Below are 17910 nucleotides of genomic sequence, written 5' to 3'. Positions count from 1 at the left end.
CATGCTGGACAGAGCCTGGGGCGACAGTGCCTTCAGGCCATGTTTTGCTACCACCAAGTTGGCTTTATGGTAGCCATGGAACTCAAAAAGCCTCAGCAACTGATGGTGGCGAGCATGGAAAGCAACTGGTGCTGCCACGGTAACTTATGGCAGGAAACCAGGTTCTCAGAAGCACTTGCCCATTTGCTCAGGCAAATGTCAAGGGGCTGCACAAATGCCCTGATGCAGAACTCACCTGGGGGGTGCTGCAGGAGCCTTTCAGCACCACCTCCGCTGTCTGGCCGGGCATCAGCTCCGTCCTCAGCGGCTGAAGCTTCAGCACGGGGCCACAGGAGGAAACCTTGCCCTTGCTCTTACTGATGCGAGGGAGACGCTTGCGCTGCTTAAGTGTGGTGCCACCTTCTGTGGTCCAATAGAGCAGATGAGTGCGTCGTCCTTTGTTTGTCATCTTGAAGCGGTAACAGCAGGGATCCAGGCTAGAGGAGAAGCAGAGACACAAAATGGCAGGGGAGCTGCTATTTGCCACTGGTCACCCAGCTTCAGCACCCTGAGGGCACGACCTGACTGCACACTCGGCTTCACCAAAAGCCAGACCTTGGCTGCCCCTAGGTTTGTCACCATCCAGCAGCTGCTCTGCTGGCACCCTTCCAGCAAGGAAGAGCTTCGTAAAGAGCCGGCCCCACATGCAAGTAGCTGGAGGAACAGCCTCGCTGCCACTCCACCTTCCCCTTGGGAGCTGTTGTTCATGCCTCTGAGGCGTCTCGTAGGGAGCATCCAACCCTCATTGCCCCCAACGTACCACCCTCTGGTGGCGGCTCTGCAGCCGACAGCAATGGCAACAGCTCCAAACTGAGCCCGCAGGCAAAGACATAAAGGGGGGCAGAAGACAACTACATGAATCACACGGACACTGTCCCCTCCATTGTGCAGCCAGCTTGTGGCTGCACTGAGCACAGGAAACTCTGGACAAGCACCAGCCTCCCTGCGATGTCCCTGCGTACGTGGAGGGCTCGTGGGTGCGTATTTTACCTCTCCAAATGGGAGAGGTAAATGGGAGCCAAATGGGAGCCAACTGGGGGATGACACAGGGCAAAGAAATTCTGCTGCTCCTCCAGGGCTCCTGGCCAGAGGGGAAATAAACCAGCGCCATTCATTCAGTCGAGGAGCTGCTAACAAGCTACTGCCCAGGCTTGCTGCTGCTCTGAGATCTTACTCCAGACGGAATGGCAAAGCAAGCAATATCACTGCAGAGAGAAACATGTCTGTACTTGTAAGGCAGCATTTCTCAGCTGGAGGCTTCCAGGACCTGCTCTCTTCCTCCAAATCTTTGTTTGATAAACTGAGGAGACAAATGGATTATGACTAAAGACAATTCAGCAACAACTTAGCAACTGCTCTCCAGCTCGGTGGCTTTCAGAGTACCTACTGACTTGCAGATGGCCATAAAATGTTTCCAAAGGAAGCCCTGTGGCTTCAGGGAAGCAGAGCCAGGACTGTGAGCACTGAAGAAGCTTGAGGGACTGCAGCAGAACTCCTCCTTGCTGAGCCCATGGGGAAGTGGGAGCTGAGAGATTCCCTACCTGAAGCAGGGCGCCAGGTTGAGCTCCGGGCCAAAGGGTTTGTCAATGACAATCGTGGTGCCAACGCCAACAGCCTGGACGGGGATGACGTAGGCACGACTGTTCTCAATGAACAGCACCACCTCGTCCTTGAATTGCTCCGTGTCATCCAAGTTTGCAGTGACAGCCAGAGACACCTCGGCCTTGGCAGGGATCACTCCCTGACTGGGTCCAACGGTCCAGCACGAGTCTGCACCAGCCTGGAAGACAAACAACACTCATTTAGGACGGAAACCACGGACCTGGCTGCCACCAGCCAAGGCCTGCCCAGGCAACACGTTCACACCGAGCCAGTGGGTGTGAAGATTCCACTGACATTCATGTACAGCTTCTCTGGCTCGTGCTGACACAGGGCAGCTCGCTTGGAAAGGAGCCCTGAGAGCTCCGCTCCAAACGTGAATCTGAGAGTCTGCTCCCTGACAAAGCTCATTTATCAAAGCTTGGCAACAAGCCCGCCAGAAAATTGTACCCCAGAAACTATTCCTGAGGAATGAGGATGGGGGTCTCGACGGAGCCAGACCTTCAACTCCCTGGCGTGACCCAGCACAGCCCTGCTGGGCCCGCCCAGGCCAACAGCCCACGCCAACAGCCCAGGCCAGGGGAGGACGATTTGCATCCTCTCCTCATTCTTTCAGTCAGCATCTGCTCTGGCTCCAAGGGGCAGCACCGTGCACTGCTGAACAGGAGACCTGCCAGGGCCACAAGGCTCTGCCGAGACACATTCCCTTGGGTTTCTAGGTCAGCTTCTGCCTGCCCCCAATCCAGCCTGTGTCTCAGAGACAAGAAACCTCTTGGAGCCACGCTACAAAATACCCCCACTTTCAAGACAAATACCCAACCTCTGATAACATCTCTGCTACTTGCTTATCCTTGAGTGCGCCGCAAAATGATGCCGTAGCTGCATGCACTGCATGCACAAAGACAGTGGCTATTTCTGACCCTATAGCAGCTTCTTGTACTATTGGGCATCAGAGCTCCTGAGTAACCAGTAAGGGCTGGGATCCACCACTTCAGAAGTTCACCACGATAATCAGAATCTTATCCCAGCACAGACATCCATCGTGAATGAAAGCTTCCACAATCTGGTTACAATGGACACCAGTGTGCAGCTGACGGATGGAGGGAGGGAAGGAGAGAGGGAGGAAGGGACGGATAGCTGCCCCAAGGGATGACTGAGGAGACACCACAATCAGCTCTCTTGAATCTGTTTACAGATGAGTCACTGAAGTGATCTGGTCACTCTGGCCTTGCACAAGTGACAGAGGAAGCAGAACTCCACGTTACAAATGCAGCTGCACTTGATCAAGCCGTAGCTCTAGCGAGAGCCGTAGCTCTAACAACAGCATTCCCATTCCCGTAGCTCTAACAACAGCATTCCCATTCCCGTAGCTCTAACAACAGCATTCCCATTCTCAGTCAGGCTGAGTCACTGTCCTCGTAGGGCTGCTCATGAAGGGGAAATAAACCCTGTCCTGCACCAGCTGGCTGCAGAGCCTTGTCCCAGGTGGTTCAGCATTCCCGGTGGGGGGGACCCTCTGTTCTTCATTTCAAAGCTGCTCCTTATCCACACAAACAGCCAGTGGCAGGAAACAGCCCAAAAGCACCCCGAGCCCTGCAGGAGGCGGAGATCAGAGCCTGAGGCTGGCTACATGCTCCCGCCAACAACCGGCCTCCTCCTGCCTCCTCAGCATCAGCATCTCCTCAGCACAAGCACGGGGACCACTGTGGTTTAGCCTCTGCCCCGAGCACCGTCAACGGGATGTTTTACGGGATCAAGGGGCAGAGCTTGTCTCCATTTGTGCTCCCTGTCCACAGCTCACCCCTCCATGATCGCATCTGCCCTCCCTGCCAGGCTGGGGAGGCCAGGGACACCACTCTGCGCATTGCGGCTCTCCAGGGCACGGCTACGGCTTGCCCAGCTGCTGCCAAGCGCAACATTTAAGAACCAAACTGCTCCTGCTTTGCCTTTGGGAAAAGCTCTCAGCTTGCTTCTAGAAGCACAGCTGTCTTGAAGACTTCTAACCCTCTGTAATTCAGTTGCCAATAGGCACAGCGCAACAGGACATGTTTGCTTTCCCCTGACGAGCAGAGTAACAATTGCTTTGCTTACCAGCAAGTAAGAAAGGGCACTGAAGGAGGCAGCTGCTGAGGGCACTGGGGTGCTTGCTCTTTGCAGAGGTCAAAAGCAGATTTTTATGGTGTGGACAAAGCAAGCTGCCTGCGAATCCCCCACTTTGAGGTTCTATTTAACCCCCAAACGCCTGGAAAAGCAGCAGGAGGGAAATTCAGCCCCCTCCTCCTTGCCCAGGGGGCTGAGCCTGTGCTCTCACACCCTGCTGGATGCCTCATGCGCAGACACAACCAAGTCCCCAGCCACAGGCCTGCGTGAAGCGGCTCCAGAACTTCAACAACCCAGCCTGCAGAAGAACAAACCTCCTCTCAAGCCCCTCACAGACGCCCCTCCGGTGGGGAGCACCCCCCAGACCCAGCACACGAGCCCTTCCTGGCTGCATCAGCCCCTGTCAGAAGACCCCACAACCTCCTTCTGCTCCGCAGCCTGTTCCACCCTGCCGCCTCCAGGAATTAAACAGCCTCTTTCTGCAGCCACATGCTCTACAATGTTACAGAGCACACAGGCTCTGCAGGTACACAACCCTTACAAGTCTGCTTCTGGGCAACAACCCAGCTGGTTTGACCCCCGAGGAGGTGTGAAACCCACTTCACCCTAAGCGCCTTGAGGACAGACCTCTCAGTTCCAAAACAAAGACTCTCACAGCTAAACGCCTTCCACAAAATAAAGGGAGAACTTGCAGAAATGAACTCCTTTCTGCTCAAACATCTCTGCAAACTCTGTTTTACTGACGGGTGCCCCAGCTACAAGTGCCCCCGGAGCCAGGCTCCTCTTGCTGCACTCGGATGGAACATCTGGCTTTCTCTCTCAGACACATCTCAGTGACGTGGAAATGTTGCATAGAAATAAGTGCTCCAGTCACAGGCTGCTATGGGCCACTCACTTGCTCTGGAAAACAGCCCCAGCGACACTTACCATCTTTGCCGAGAAGGATGCGGGGATGACAGACTGATTGGAGAGGTGGAGGGTCCGGGAAGCATCTTGTAGAACTTGGATGCTGCCAAAATTTATCTCACTTGGGTGCACGTGGACAACTGGTCCTTCTCCAGTGCTCAATAAATGGATTTCCTGCTCCAGGAGGCAGGCAGGAAAGAGAAAAAAACAACAGGGAAGGTTTAGAATGACTGGACAGCTCTAAGGGGGCTCGTAGGCTGAGGGAATTCTGACTGTTTGAAGCTGTCAGGGTTATGAGGCTGAAACAGGAAGGCTGGAGCAAAGGTGGCACCTGGAGTGGTCCCTGCGGATCTGAAAGCCACAAGATCCCATTATGAGGGGATACAGAACCCCCACCTCCCACGCATGCTTTTCACACCTCCTCCATGCTGTCAGCTCTCCTTCCGCTACTCTGTGCCTACGCCTGCTCCTTGTACTGCTCCATCATGCCATAAACCACCCTCCCTGACTGCTGCGGCTGCACAGCCACACTGCACAGGAACTTCTTCAACCTTCCCAAAGCTTCTCCTGTGAAAACCAGTAGAGGCTGGAAGCAAAGCTCTTCTCAGCAGAGATCATGCAAGTTAGTTGCCTCTCATTTGTGCTTGTGTGCATTCCTGGTATTACTTCTTTATTGCACCAAGACATTCATTATTAATTGCATCATTCGAGCAGTATTTTTTTCTGCTGACAGCCTGAGACCCAAAAGTTTGTTCCTGCAGAAGGGGCACAAACTAGCGGAGGAGGAATGTGGATCCTTTTGCTAAACCCCCTTCTCACATCACTAAAACCAATGAGAATTTATCCAGTCTGGCGGGATTTCCCCAGCTCCAAACACCCCAAGCCTTAACCAGGCTTGTAGAGCCTGAAGAAGGGAGGGCTCGGGGGAGACCTTAAAGCACCTTCCAGTGCCTAAAGGGGCCAACAAGAAACCTTGAGAGGGGCTTTGGATAAGGGCCTGCGGGGACAGAACAGGGAAGGACGGCTCTAAATTGACGGGGGGGGGGGGGGGTGGTGATCAATATGGGATCCTGGGAAGAAGCTCTTCCCTGTGAGGGGTGGTGAGGCTCTGGCACAGGTTGCCAAGAGGAGCTATGGCTGGCACAGGCTGCCCAGAGGAGCTATGGCTGCCCCATCCGTGGCACTGTTCAAGGCCAGCTTGGATGTGGCTACCAGCTCCCGAAGCTGCACTCAAGCCATAAGGCAGACCTAGAGGAAATGACACCCAGAAACTCCCATTTGTGCAGGCAACACCCAGCCAGGTTTTGACCAGCATTTGCGGGCTGCGAGCAGCAGCCGAGCACGAGCGCAGCGCCTTGAGGATGGATTGACCGGGCACAGGGTCACTCAGTCCCATGTCTTCTCCAGGCATTAGTGTTGCTTATGCCACGAATGCCTTCTTTCCTTGTAGACAACAGCCATAGATCATTTTCCCTGGAAGAACCCCTGTACGCTCTACATCCCACCAAGATGAGAGGCACAAAGGCACACGTCTGCCCCAGCACTCACCAGTGGGGATTCTTTACTCCCAAACACCGCAACACGAGCAACGGTGTCCTGCTTTCCCGTCACCTGGACTTCCAGTGTGAACGGGATCTCCACCGAGCTGTGAGGCTGGATAATCCCACGGGGCTCAGGGCTGGAGTACCACACAGCAGCAGCATCCTTGTTCTCCTATAAGGGACAGAACCAAACACGGCTTCAGACTGACCTTTGAGGAAACTTTCAACTCTTTAACATCTACCACAACGCCAACTCACACACGTGTCTAAAAATGCCTAGGAGAAAGCAGAAAGGCACAACTCAAGATGCAAGACATGTATGGGTTCAGCATCCCGAGGGGGGCCAACAGCTGCTGCCTCCACAACCCCCCATCCCGTGCTGGCAGCCTCCTTGCAGCAGCTTTTCACAACCCTACAAGTTCTCCCGCATTGAAAGCATCCCAAAGACTTGAATATAATCTGCTTCCTGGAGAGTTTAAGCTGCTTCCTGGAGTTGATATTCAGGTAGCTTCCTGTTCCCAGCAAACCTTTAGGGTTGAATACAAACCAGCAACATCTTAACCAAACCCGTTTTTTCCCTAACAAACCCCTAGGTGACATTGGAGGCAGGAGGCGGATGCGATGCCAAACCTGAGGAAGAGCCCAGTAGCAGCCTGGAAGGTTGCTGTCGTTCACAAGGGTCAGCATCTGCTGGTAAGGGACTTTGAGAGAGCATCGTCCAAAGGTCAGAGCCGGGTGGAGCACTCGCAGCGGGGGAATTACACATCTAGGCAGAGAGATGAGCAAAAGGGAATTAGATTCTGACACAGCGTTGCTTACTTGTTTACTTCTCAATGAGCACCAAATGGAGCACGACCCATTTGTCACCGTCAAATAGACATTTGATACGCCTACAGTGAGAAACAGCCTTCAACTTCTTTTTACCCAACAACCTCTTGCAAAAGAGGGGCAGACCCTGAGTCTCAGCATCACAAAAGCTGCTCAGTGCCCAGGCAGAGCACGGTGCCCTGTCCCAGGTCAGCTTTGCCCCTCCTTTGCCCCAGGAGGCTCGCAAGGACCCTCTCAATGGCCCCAGCGAGGTGTGAGCTCTGAGGGAGCTTTCCCACCGAGGAGCAGCGCTCGCCAAGGCTCCAGGAACACCAGACTCCAGTGTCTCAGGGAAAACACCGCTGTGTCCCTGCCTGAAATCCAGCCCTTTACCCCAGCAACGCAGGGTGCAGGCCACCACCTGCCCTGCGCCGTGAGCGATAACCCTCTCCCAGGCCCTGTGGCTGCCTTGCTCCTTTCCCCACGGGTCCGCACGCCAGCTGCTCCCATTTGCACTTGTTCTACACAACTGCAGCCCAGGCACTGACTGCACAACTCTGCCCGGGAGAGGGAACAGCACCGGTGAAATGCATCCCTCTTGCCGTTGAACTGACGCCCACCGCAGCACAACAGGCCTGAATGTGGCTGAAGCAAGAACAACTTTGAGCTTAACTCCGAGAACATCAATGCTCAGCAGAGCCAGACGGAAGCACAAAAACCTGAGCTCACCTTCCACACCAAGGACTACTTTGTCTGTCACAAGATCTCGCCTTTACCTTTCCCTCACCAGTCCTGCCCTAAGCCCCTTGCCCGTCTGCACGGCCCCTCCTTAACTGAGGCAGACAACAGCTTGCAGCAGCTGCTTGCTGTGGCCCAAACCAGTCCTGGATTCTGGCCACAACCCAGCACAAGTCCAACACTTGCAGGAAGGAGGAGAGGCGGCCCTTTGGAAACATTACACCTCAAGCCCCCAGAGCAGGCCGATAAGGAATATAATCACAGTTTCCTGTAGGAGAAGGCCCTGGGCCGTGCCTGTGCCTGAGCACAAGTGCTGCTCATCATGGACTGCTTTCCATGCGCTGCTGTTCTCCTGTCTAGCTGGGCAGAACTAGCTCATTGAGCAATGCTCCTCGTTTGGAGCTGGAGCCAGCCAGCTCTACGCAAGGCAGCACCACCTGCTTCTGGCAGATGCATAGGGAAAGAAGAGGGGCTGCAAGGGAAGCGTTGGTACCTGGCTCTGACGGGCAGTGATAACACCTCTCTGCCAACACCATCCACATCAACCACCAGGGCCAGCTTGTATCTCTTCACGGTGTTGGAGCACAGGGTGACCTGGAAGACAAGAGCATCAAATACTTCATCACTCCCAAAACCCATCGGCCATATGCAGTGCCCTCCACATCTCCTTCCACAGCAAGGAAAGGGAGGATTTAGTAGATATGAGGAAGATGAGGTATCAGGAAGAAGTTTTTCCTTGTGCGGGGGCTGAGGCCCTGGCACCGGTTGCCCAGAGAAGCTGCGGCTGCCCCATCCCTGGCGGTGTTCAAGGCCAGTTTGGATGTGGCTTGGAGCAGCCTCGTCTGGTGGAAGGTGTCCCTGCCCATGGCAGGGGGCTGGAACTGGATGAGCTGCAAGGTCCCTTCCAACCCAAAACAGGCTAGGATTCTGTGATGTTTGCCTTTAATTCTTCTGCTGGTTCATGTGTAGAGCACAGTCTCTGGCAGTAACAGAACTCTTTGGACAATACCTGAATTACTGAATGCGCTTTGCGTTGCCAGGGCAGATGTAGAGCCCAACACTAGTGCCCAACTCTTACTCGCAGGATGCTCAGAGCCAGCAGTGCTAAAGCCCCCTCAATGCCACCGAAGCTCCAGCTCCACCTCTGAAGCACACAGGGCTGGACTCTTCGCGTACCTGGATATCCAAGTGTCCCTTGGCGCAGATGGTCCCTGTGCAGGGCCTGATAGTAAATTCAGCTGGCTTCTTGGCACCTGGGGCTCGCTTTCTCCACGACGGACCAGTGCTGTCTGACACCTGAGCAAAACTGGTCACGCTGGGTGCTCCCGAGCCGTCCCCAGGAATGCGAAGGTTGAAGTTGAAGGGCACCGAGGAAGTGTTAGTGAGGCGGCAGCACAGGGTGCGAGGAAAGCCTGGGAAAAGGACACAACAGGAGTTTATTATCCCGTGACTCCTGGGGTGGACATCCTGCGGTGATAAAAAACTGCGCTTGGAGTTTGCCTCCTTTCAATGGCAATTACAGCTGATTGAGAAGCTCTGTGGGGAAGTCGTCGTCAATTACAGTCCCTTTTACGCTTGTCACACAGAAATGCCACTCTGACACAAGTGTCTCTAACTGTGAGGAGCTCTCACCTCCCCCAGACCAGCACCAATTCCTTCTCAACCATGACGGTGCATCCAGAACATTTACTCTCAAAAGTCAGTCCAGAAAAGTCCCTGTGAACTCCACAAACACTCCCACAGTTTTCGAGAGATAAAAGCAGTATGTTGTCATCAAAGAGATGATCCAGGAAAGGAAAGGAAAGATGAAATTGGCAGCCACAGCATGATGCAGAGCACTCTGAAGCAGTTTCTCCAGACAGGAACCTCGGTGCATCTCCTGGTTTGGGACAATCGAGACTGAGCCTGTGGCAGCTCACGGCCCACTTCACTGGAGGCAAACCTGATGCTTGCTCAAGAACAAGCAGGACCTGTGTCTCACCCTCCTGAAGGAGTGGGGACAAACGGCCATGCTGCACACCGCCTTTCATTACCCCACAAAGGCTGACATGGCTTCAGCTTTGGTACTTGCTTTCCATAATGGAAGCCACTGACACAATCGCAGCTGATCTGGGGGGTTGAGTTCACATTTAAACTTGAGACCATCTCAGTGAGAAGTCCTTTGCGAGACTGAGGTGGAGAACCAGAATCTGCATCTCAGTGGAGAAGCTCTGGGTGCACAGCCGCCAGCTGCGTCAGCAGAGCTGGGCTTTTGGTGGGGAAGGAGGAGCCCATGTCTGAAGACATGGGCGCCCAATGCGGAGCTACTGCTTGGCCATGTTACCTGGGAGCTGACAACGAGTTGGCCTCACAGCACTAATTGATTTCTCACGCTAATGGTCAGGTGGGTAAATGGTGCCCTTGCCTCACAACAGCAAAATTCACCCAGGGCACCTACAACTTGCCTTCAACTCCCTTCTCCAGTTGGCCGCGGACAAGAAAGACTTTCACAGTCATTCTGTTGCTGAGGAATGGCAGATTGGGGCTGGACTGACTGTGAGGGACACCAGAGAACACTGACTTTCTACTCCCTCCGTTTTGAACCATTCAATTGGCTCTGTGCCATTCTGTCTGGGTCTGTTTGATCTCATGATGGCAAAATACTGCCTAGCAGCTGGCAGTCCTGGTTTTGACATGCTGAAGGCGGCTATGGAGGAACACAAGTGACAATGCTGTCCTGGACAAGTGCTCCATCTGGGTAAGGCTCAGACCTCCCACCCTGCAGCCCAAGCCCAGGGCACACTCACCAAAGGAGACTTCACCGAAGCGGAGGGACGATACATTGAAATGAAACGCCGGCCCAGTGACACAGCCACTGTGAGGACAAAGGCAGAGGAGACATGGCCTCGGTTAAAGAGAACTGCAAAGCCTTCAGCTTTCCTTACCGTTCCGGTGGGTAAAAGCCGGCCTGAGAACCTCAGGGGGTTTCACATCAAGCCCTCACCCTCATGCTCAGCACAGCATCCAGGTGGACGGGAGGCAGCCAAAGCAAAGCGGTCAGCAGCCCATAGCTGCTTGTGGGGCTTGGGGCACAGTGTCATGCAGGGTATGCCCCCAGGTTGTTGATGGCCTGAGGAAGGACACCAAACAAGTGATGGCTGCGTGCCTCAGTTTCCCCATCTGTAATGTGTTGGACACAGGGGTGTCCCCAGTAAAGCACACTCAATGTAACTACCCTTCCCAGCCACAGCTTTCCTGCTTTGGCATTTCTTAGCTGGAACCGCTCTTCCCATGGAGTACAGGAACACCTTGCTCAGAAGATCTTGATCCACGCAATCGTTATGGGGGCAGGACTTTGAGACACGAAGCCGGGGGAGCCCCAGACATCCCTTGACAAGAGCCAACCACCAGGGCACCAGCTGACCCATCCAAGAGCAACACGTCTTCAACCACCCAACACAGAATCGTCAAATCATCTACGCTGGAAAAGACCTTTAAGATCATCAAGTCCAACTGTCACCCCAGCGCTGCCAAGCCCACCACTAATCCGTGTCACTAAGGGCCTCGTCTACACGGTTTGGGAACACTTCCAGGGATGGTGACTCCACCACTGCCCGGGGCAGTCTCTTCTGACCACCCTTTCGGGGAGAAACTGTTCCTAACATCAAATCTAAATCTGCCCTGCACACACTGAGGCCGTTTCCTCTTGTCCTTTCCCTTGTTACTTGGGAGAAGAGACCAGCCACCTCCTGGCTCCATCCTCCTTTCAAGTAGTTGCAGGCATAACGGAACCTGAACGCACCGCATCTCCTCACCTGCCCTTAAATTCAGCAGACTTGAAGGCTCCAAACTCCAGGACTCACCAACATCCACCTGAATCACCACGTGAAGCTGCACAACACCCATTAATTTATTTCATGGTTGATGCCAACCAATGCCAGCTCTGCCTCTCAGCTCAAAATCAAGGACCACAGCAAATGGTGTGTTCAACCCAACCTATTCCATGGCTCCCTCTTGCTGACAATTCCACTTCACTTGCTGCTGCGGTCGCAAGGAGTCAGCGTCAAACTGGAGTCAAGGTTAGTGTGGGCTCCTAGTGTGGGGATGCCAGGATGAGAGCCAAGATCAAGACCTCAGACAAGCCTTTTCTTTCTCAATGAGGTAGGTGGGAGATGACTACCCAGAGAGAGCTACAGATGTGGCCGCCAAGCTCTTAGAACCCTCCTCACCTCACAGTCAGCGTCAGAGGCTCAGGGGATCCCTTCACATTGAACTGGAATTCCTCTGTGAACTGCCCCACGACACTGGCATTGAAGGAGATCCAGATGGCCTGATGATCAAAAGGCAAAAGCATGCCCTCCCGGGGGCCAAAGGTGAAGCAGGAGCCCAGAGCTCTCTCCGGAGGGACCACGCTGAAGGGCGTCTCAGTAACTCCTCTGTTGAGCAGGAACACCTGCAGCAGCAGCGAGAAGGCAACATGGAAATACATGAGGAATCCTCTTTGCTTACAGAAGGCTCACTTCTTTTCTAGTTTAGCAATTAACATCTGTAAAAGGCAGAAGATGCTGAGCGCTGCTGCCAAATACAACAGGACGAGTTCTGCCTCGGGGTTTTTTTCCATGCAAAGCAGGGATAACTTCACACAAACAGAGCCACTCTGGGCTTATTCCCCTGACACAGAGCACTCCACTTGACCTGCAGTGCCAAGCGCCTGCTCAGCACCACCAAGTTGATTCAGACCCATCCCACAGCTCCACGAGGCTCGCTGCTGCCCGGGAGCCATCCGGATCCACCCCATGCCCTGCGCCCCGTCCTGCTCACCCTGTAGCTGTGGCTTGAGCCAACAGTCACCTCCCCAATGCTCAGCTGGTCACAGCTGAGTTGGACCTGGGGCCCGACGCCTTCCCCGCTGATGCACAGGGGCAGCCTGGTCTCACAGCCTGTGGAGGGAAATCTCTGTGAGTGCAATTTCCTCTGCTACCCGGCACTTTCCAGGTTGTCTCAGTGCTGCTGCCGGTCCCTGGGCTGGATGGAACCAGCTCTAGATGCTCCAGGAGAAGATACGGGACCCATCTCGTCCCTCAGGACATACGCCTTGGGGCTGCTTTCTCATTTCTAACCAACCCCCTGGGCCGGTGTCTCAGAGAACCACAGAATGGTTTGCGTTGGAAAGGACCTTAAGATCATCCAGTTCCAGCCCCTTGCCATGGACAGGGACACCTTCCACTAGAGCAGCTTGCTTCAAGTCCCGTCCAGCCTGAACTTGAACATTGCCACGGGTGGAGCAACTTCCTTGGGCAGCCTCTTCCAGTGCCTCACCACTCTCACAGGAAAGAATTTCTTCTGTATATCTAAACTAAATCTCCCCTGTTTAAGCTCGAACCCATCAGCCCTTGTCTTATCTCTCCAGTCCCCGATGAAGGCTCTCTCTCCAGTCATGGGAAACCAGCCTTCTCACTGAGCAGATCACATAAGCCATAAATGTACTCCTAACGTGCACATCCCTTGGTGCAAAGGCAACCGAGACCTCAAGGCTTACAGCTAAACTCCAAGGTGGGTCCTTTCCCTTACATTTGCTAGAGATGACAGAGCACAAGATCTTCAGTCTGAAGGCTGCTCTCAGCCACTGAAGCAGCCTAAGGTGCCTGAATCCTGGCTCAAATTTTGGATGAGCTCTCACTGCCATCCCAGCCTACTCTGCACACAAAGTGAGCAGCACGAGAAGGAGGAGAGAGCCACGCCACAAAGACTCATCTTGGACGTAACTGGTCTACAGAGGCCTGGTGCTCCTTCACTAAAGCTGTGTTGCAAATGCTGGCAAAGCCATGGCGGGAAAGCTTATTCCTTCACTGCTTGGTCACTTCTGGGATCAGGAAGGCAGAGCCAGGCATCCTGAGCCCTGGCCTCCGACAGGAGACCACCGGGAACCACGGGGACAGCGGCGTGTGCCAGCACTGCCCTGTTGAGCCCTCCAGAACTACATGAGGTCCGAGTGGGCTGGAAGAGTGTTTCTACCTCCTCTGTGGGAACAGGAGCAGGAGGAAAGAGCTGTACCTGAGATGTCACAGTAGACTGTCTCTTGGTAGACTCTGGCTTCTTCGGGCTTAAAGATCACATTGATTTCAAGGGAAGAATTGGGCAAGACATCTCCCTCCTGAAACAGAAGTGACAGCAAACCATTTATCTTCAAACATCACATTCTTGTTTCCACTGCAGCCCTGGAAGCCTTTATTTAGAGCATCAGCAAAGAGCAAGGAGCAAGCAACGCTTGCCAACAGGATTTACAGGAGAGCTTGGAAGCAGCAGCTTCCAAAGTCCCTCGCCTTTACTGGCACCCAGAAGGGGCATTTTGTTCCCCTCAGAAGAGACTGAGCTCTTGCTCGCGGATTTAAGTCTGGGCCACGCTACCAGTTTCTGCAACTCTCTGCTGCTCTCGCAGAGGATCCTGGCACTGGTGCTCAGTCCCAGGAAGCCCTGCCACACATTTCAGGAGGCATCCCTGGTTTCTATAGGCTCTCACTTCCTGCAACTGGTTTAAGGAAAGGCACCTCTCAGCCTTACATGGGCTGCAGGAGCAACCAAGAAGAGAACAGCAGCCCCTTCCTCGGAAAACAAAATAGAAAAAATAAACTACTTTCACCCACTGTAAAAGAAAGAAGAGGTTGGGATTATTCCAGGGTTTACTCCAAGATGAGAAGGGATGCTGTGCTGCTCAGACAGCAGCCATTCTTCATCTCAAGACCATGCAAATACTCAGCAGGCAGGCTCTGGCTGATTGAAGGCCATGGGGTTTTTGCTGGCATCACCAGGAAAGTGAGCAGTTTTCTCTACCTATCTGCAGTAGAACTCAAAAAGCCCGTTTAAACCTGCCAGCCTCGTGTCCAGGCTCACAGACGACACTGGAAGGGAGACTCAGACGTGGTATAAATCCAGGTTTTAGGAAGGGATTGCTGTGCTTGGGCTCAATTTGGCCTCCTTTCCACCCAGGACCATTGCATTCTGCAGGTCAGTATGTGAACTAACAGTGCACCAGTGTCCTTTCTTCACCCCCGCGCGCTACGTGGGAATGTGTCCTTACGGAGAATAACTGATACCTCTGAACACTGTGAGGACACTCATGAAGTGCCCTTAATTCACAGCCCTTGCAGCAGAGCCCAGCCTGGGGTCGGCTCTTGCCGCTGTTCAGAAATGCTTTTTGCAACAAGTGCCCCTAGCCTCACCAGAAACCGGATGTCTCCTCTCTTGGCACATCAAGCAGCTGATGTGGGATCTGCCAAGGGACCTCCTTCAGAGATGAGAAGGAGGAGGAGCAGCAGGAAGGGAGGTTCTCAGCCATCACTTACCATGGGCACAATGGTGAAAATATCACTGCAGAAAGGCATGGAGCCTCCCTGCACCTCTGTCCCCTGGTTCTGGGAGCTGCAGATGGGAAGGGAAGGGTGTTCTCTGAGAGGGGGGACCAGCCCGTGCTCCGTAGGAACATCAACCAGCTTGTCCTCTTCCAGCCTCTGCAGCCTGTGCCATGGGAGAGACGAACCAAGCAGATAATTGAATAAGCAGCAGATTTGCAAAGCCTGTCGTGTCAGTGCACGAGCAGCAAAGCACTCGGCGAGGAAGAGCAGCAGCTCAGCACAGGGCTGACCCTGAGACACAGGCTCCCACATGGATCCCATTACTGCCGTTCTTCCCAGCACAGCAAGGAGTTTTACTCCTCACTGACGAGCTAACAAGAGGTTTCTTAAAGCTGGCAGCCCTCAAGAAAAAGCCTCCTGCATTGGGAGGGGAGAAGCAACTGGCTTTCAGCTGCTCGTTACCAGCATCACACTTTTCCCCTTCCCTTTTGCACCCACAGGGGTGAGGAGACAGTATCTGCACTGCCTTCCACCAGAGGATCCCGGTGCACTTCCAAAGCAAAGCAACGGATTTGGGCATCCCATCACTTCAGTGACACAAATGGCTTTCTGAGCATGAAAACAGAGGTGCCAAGAGACGAAGGGACTCTGCCCAGCATCACCTAGTAAAGAAGTCAGGACCAGCATCTCTGAATGCAAACCCTACGTGGAATCTTGAACCACCTCATCTTTTCCCTCGTTTTGGCCTCCACTGCAGAGCTGTGATGCACTTGACCTCTCCCTTTATTGGCGGCTGCAGCAGAAATCATTCTAGTGTTTAAAGACCACAAGCGGGAGATGAAAGGGGAGCCCTGCTGCAGAGCGGTTGCTCCTTGCTGGCACACTGCTGTCCCCCCTTCACGCTCCAGTCCCCTGGCCATGAAGAACCAGCGGGTGACAGCACTGGGGGACCAGGGGAAAGCTCCACGTGCAGCAAATCGAGGCAACGCCGTGTGAACGATCATCACCCAGCTAAATCCAAACGCAAAGAGAAGGGAAACAGGCAAGGACGTTACTTGCTGCACACACACTGAGCCTCGCGCACATGCTGTGCATGAGGAGGGCTTCCACACACTGGCATGAGCAGCCCTCAACTCAAGCTCCGTCAGCAGGCCAGAATCACATCCCCAAAAGCGCTGCAGGAGGGACACCTTCTTTTGGGGTCACATCCCAACACAGGCTCCTGCACTGCCTCCTCTCAGGAAAAGGCCCTCTCTCCTCTGAGATCTCAAAAGCTTCTCTGACAGCAGGACGGTGGCCTTGGACCATCCCCAAAACTACGAGTAAGGAGGAACCAAGCGTCGTGCTCAGAGTCAAGGACAGAGACTGGCACGACAGCAAGTCTCATACGTAAAAAATCAGGTTGAAGTGAACTCTGGGGAAAGCTGGTGGCTTCTGAGGGGACAGAGGATCACCCAGGGTCCAGTCCGAGACAGGCAGGTGGGGAGAGATGCTAAAGAAATGGTCCAGGGAAGAATCAAGGCAAGCTCACGAGATTTTCTTTTAACTCAGTGCGTTTGCACAGAACTCACACACTGTGTCATTAAAAACAGACAACAGTGGAAAACTAGTTCTGGCCTTTGAGGCATTTCTGACCTAATTACGCTGAACTTGATGTGCTCAAAGCCCTTGAAAAGTGCTGCAGTTCAAGGCAGTTTCCTGATCAGCTCTGGGTTCAGACTAACTCCTGTATATCTGCACCCATCTGAGCCTGAGAAGTCGCACAAGGATTGCCCAAGTCACATAAGCTTTAAAGTGTCATTTCCAGTTCATCCCCCCAGGCTGTGAGTGTTTCTCTGCTGCCTAAAATGGCAATTTCAAAGCTTCGCCAGAGACACCCTTGGAAGAACCTGCCCCATCTCTCACCACCACGACGACACAGGTTGCTGAAGCCCAAAAGCACTTCCACGTCCTGGCTGCCCTCCCTTCCCCGCAGAGCCCTCCACATCTGCCCAGCCTATGAGGAAGGGGAGAAACACCTCGTTGGGCCAGAAACCAGGACACTGAAAGGCAATTCCCCAGCCTACGGCAGGACGGCCTCCACCTTCTGGGCCAACCAAGCACTCTACCCTGCCTGTGACTGGAAAAGGAGCCTGCCAGCTTATCAAAGAAGAAACTGCTAGAGTATCACAGTAGCTGTGCCACCTGCAGCTCTTCAGGGCTACTGCTCAGTGCAGTCCCAGGTACCGAGTGCTGACACCTTCCTCAGCCTCATGGACCCTCCGTAGTGCACGGATCTCTGAACTCAATAGTTTGCCGCTCCCAAACGTGAGTTTGTCCTCTCAAGCAATCCAGTGATTGCACTCAACCTTCTCTCCCCAAAACATCATCCTCAGCTGTAGCACGGCTGGGACCGCAATGGCAATGGTTAAGCTCCACGCTGTGCATGGGTTTACGTGCCCTAATCCGTTCAAAAGCCCCAACAGCCCTCTGAGACCGTGTGTTAGTTTTCCCCTGGGGCATCTATCTTTCTGAGCCGAATCTCTCAAACAAACCTCAGCTTCTGCCGCTCCTCCTCTTCCAGATCAACAAAACGCTTCCACTGGAAGTGGGCCGTGATGGCACTCTGATTCTGGATGACCAGGGATCTTAGCTTTGACAGCGTGACAGAAGTCTTCTCAACTGTCAAGGAGCTCTTGTCAAGCCTGATGTTGACATTTACAGCTGTTCCACAAAGGCTTTTGTGAACATCTTCACCTGGAACAAAGCAAAAGCAAGTCTCGCCTCATCTCACTTGCTGACGGAAGTACAAGGAACAGAGCAATCTGCAGGCAACAGAAGAAAGAGCTGCAGTTTTGAGCTGCATAAGC

General features: G+C 53.8%; 1 protein-coding gene across 1 annotated transcript in view; it reads right to left on the bottom strand.

Moving 5' to 3' along the window:
* LOC136005901 (hydrocephalus-inducing protein-like) overlaps positions 1-17910 on the bottom strand; it is a gene marked incomplete at its 5' end in the record, with an annotated part of 42297 nt that overhangs the window by 16530 nt on the left and 7857 nt on the right. The window contains 9 exons of the mRNA XM_065663792.1: positions 236-476; positions 1581-1819; positions 4666-4818; positions 6193-6357; positions 6816-6951; positions 8224-8324; positions 8907-9074; positions 9712-9715; positions 17596-17797. Of these exons, the coding sequence (XP_065519864.1) occupies positions 236-476; positions 1581-1819; positions 4666-4818; positions 6193-6357; positions 6816-6951; positions 8224-8324; positions 8907-9074; positions 9712-9715; positions 17596-17797 (1409 nt within the window). The remainder of the gene's footprint in view (positions 1-235; positions 477-1580; positions 1820-4665; positions 4819-6192; positions 6358-6815; positions 6952-8223; positions 8325-8906; positions 9075-9711; positions 9716-17595; positions 17798-17910) is intronic.

This window comes from Lathamus discolor, chromosome Z (assembly GCF_037157495.1).
Source record: "Lathamus discolor isolate bLatDis1 chromosome Z, bLatDis1.hap1, whole genome shotgun sequence".
Classification (NCBI taxonomy): Eukaryota; Metazoa; Chordata; class Aves; order Psittaciformes; family Psittacidae; genus Lathamus; species Lathamus discolor.
The sequence above is the reverse complement of the archived record's forward strand: the minus strand, read 5'-3'. Positions and strand labels throughout refer to the sequence as shown.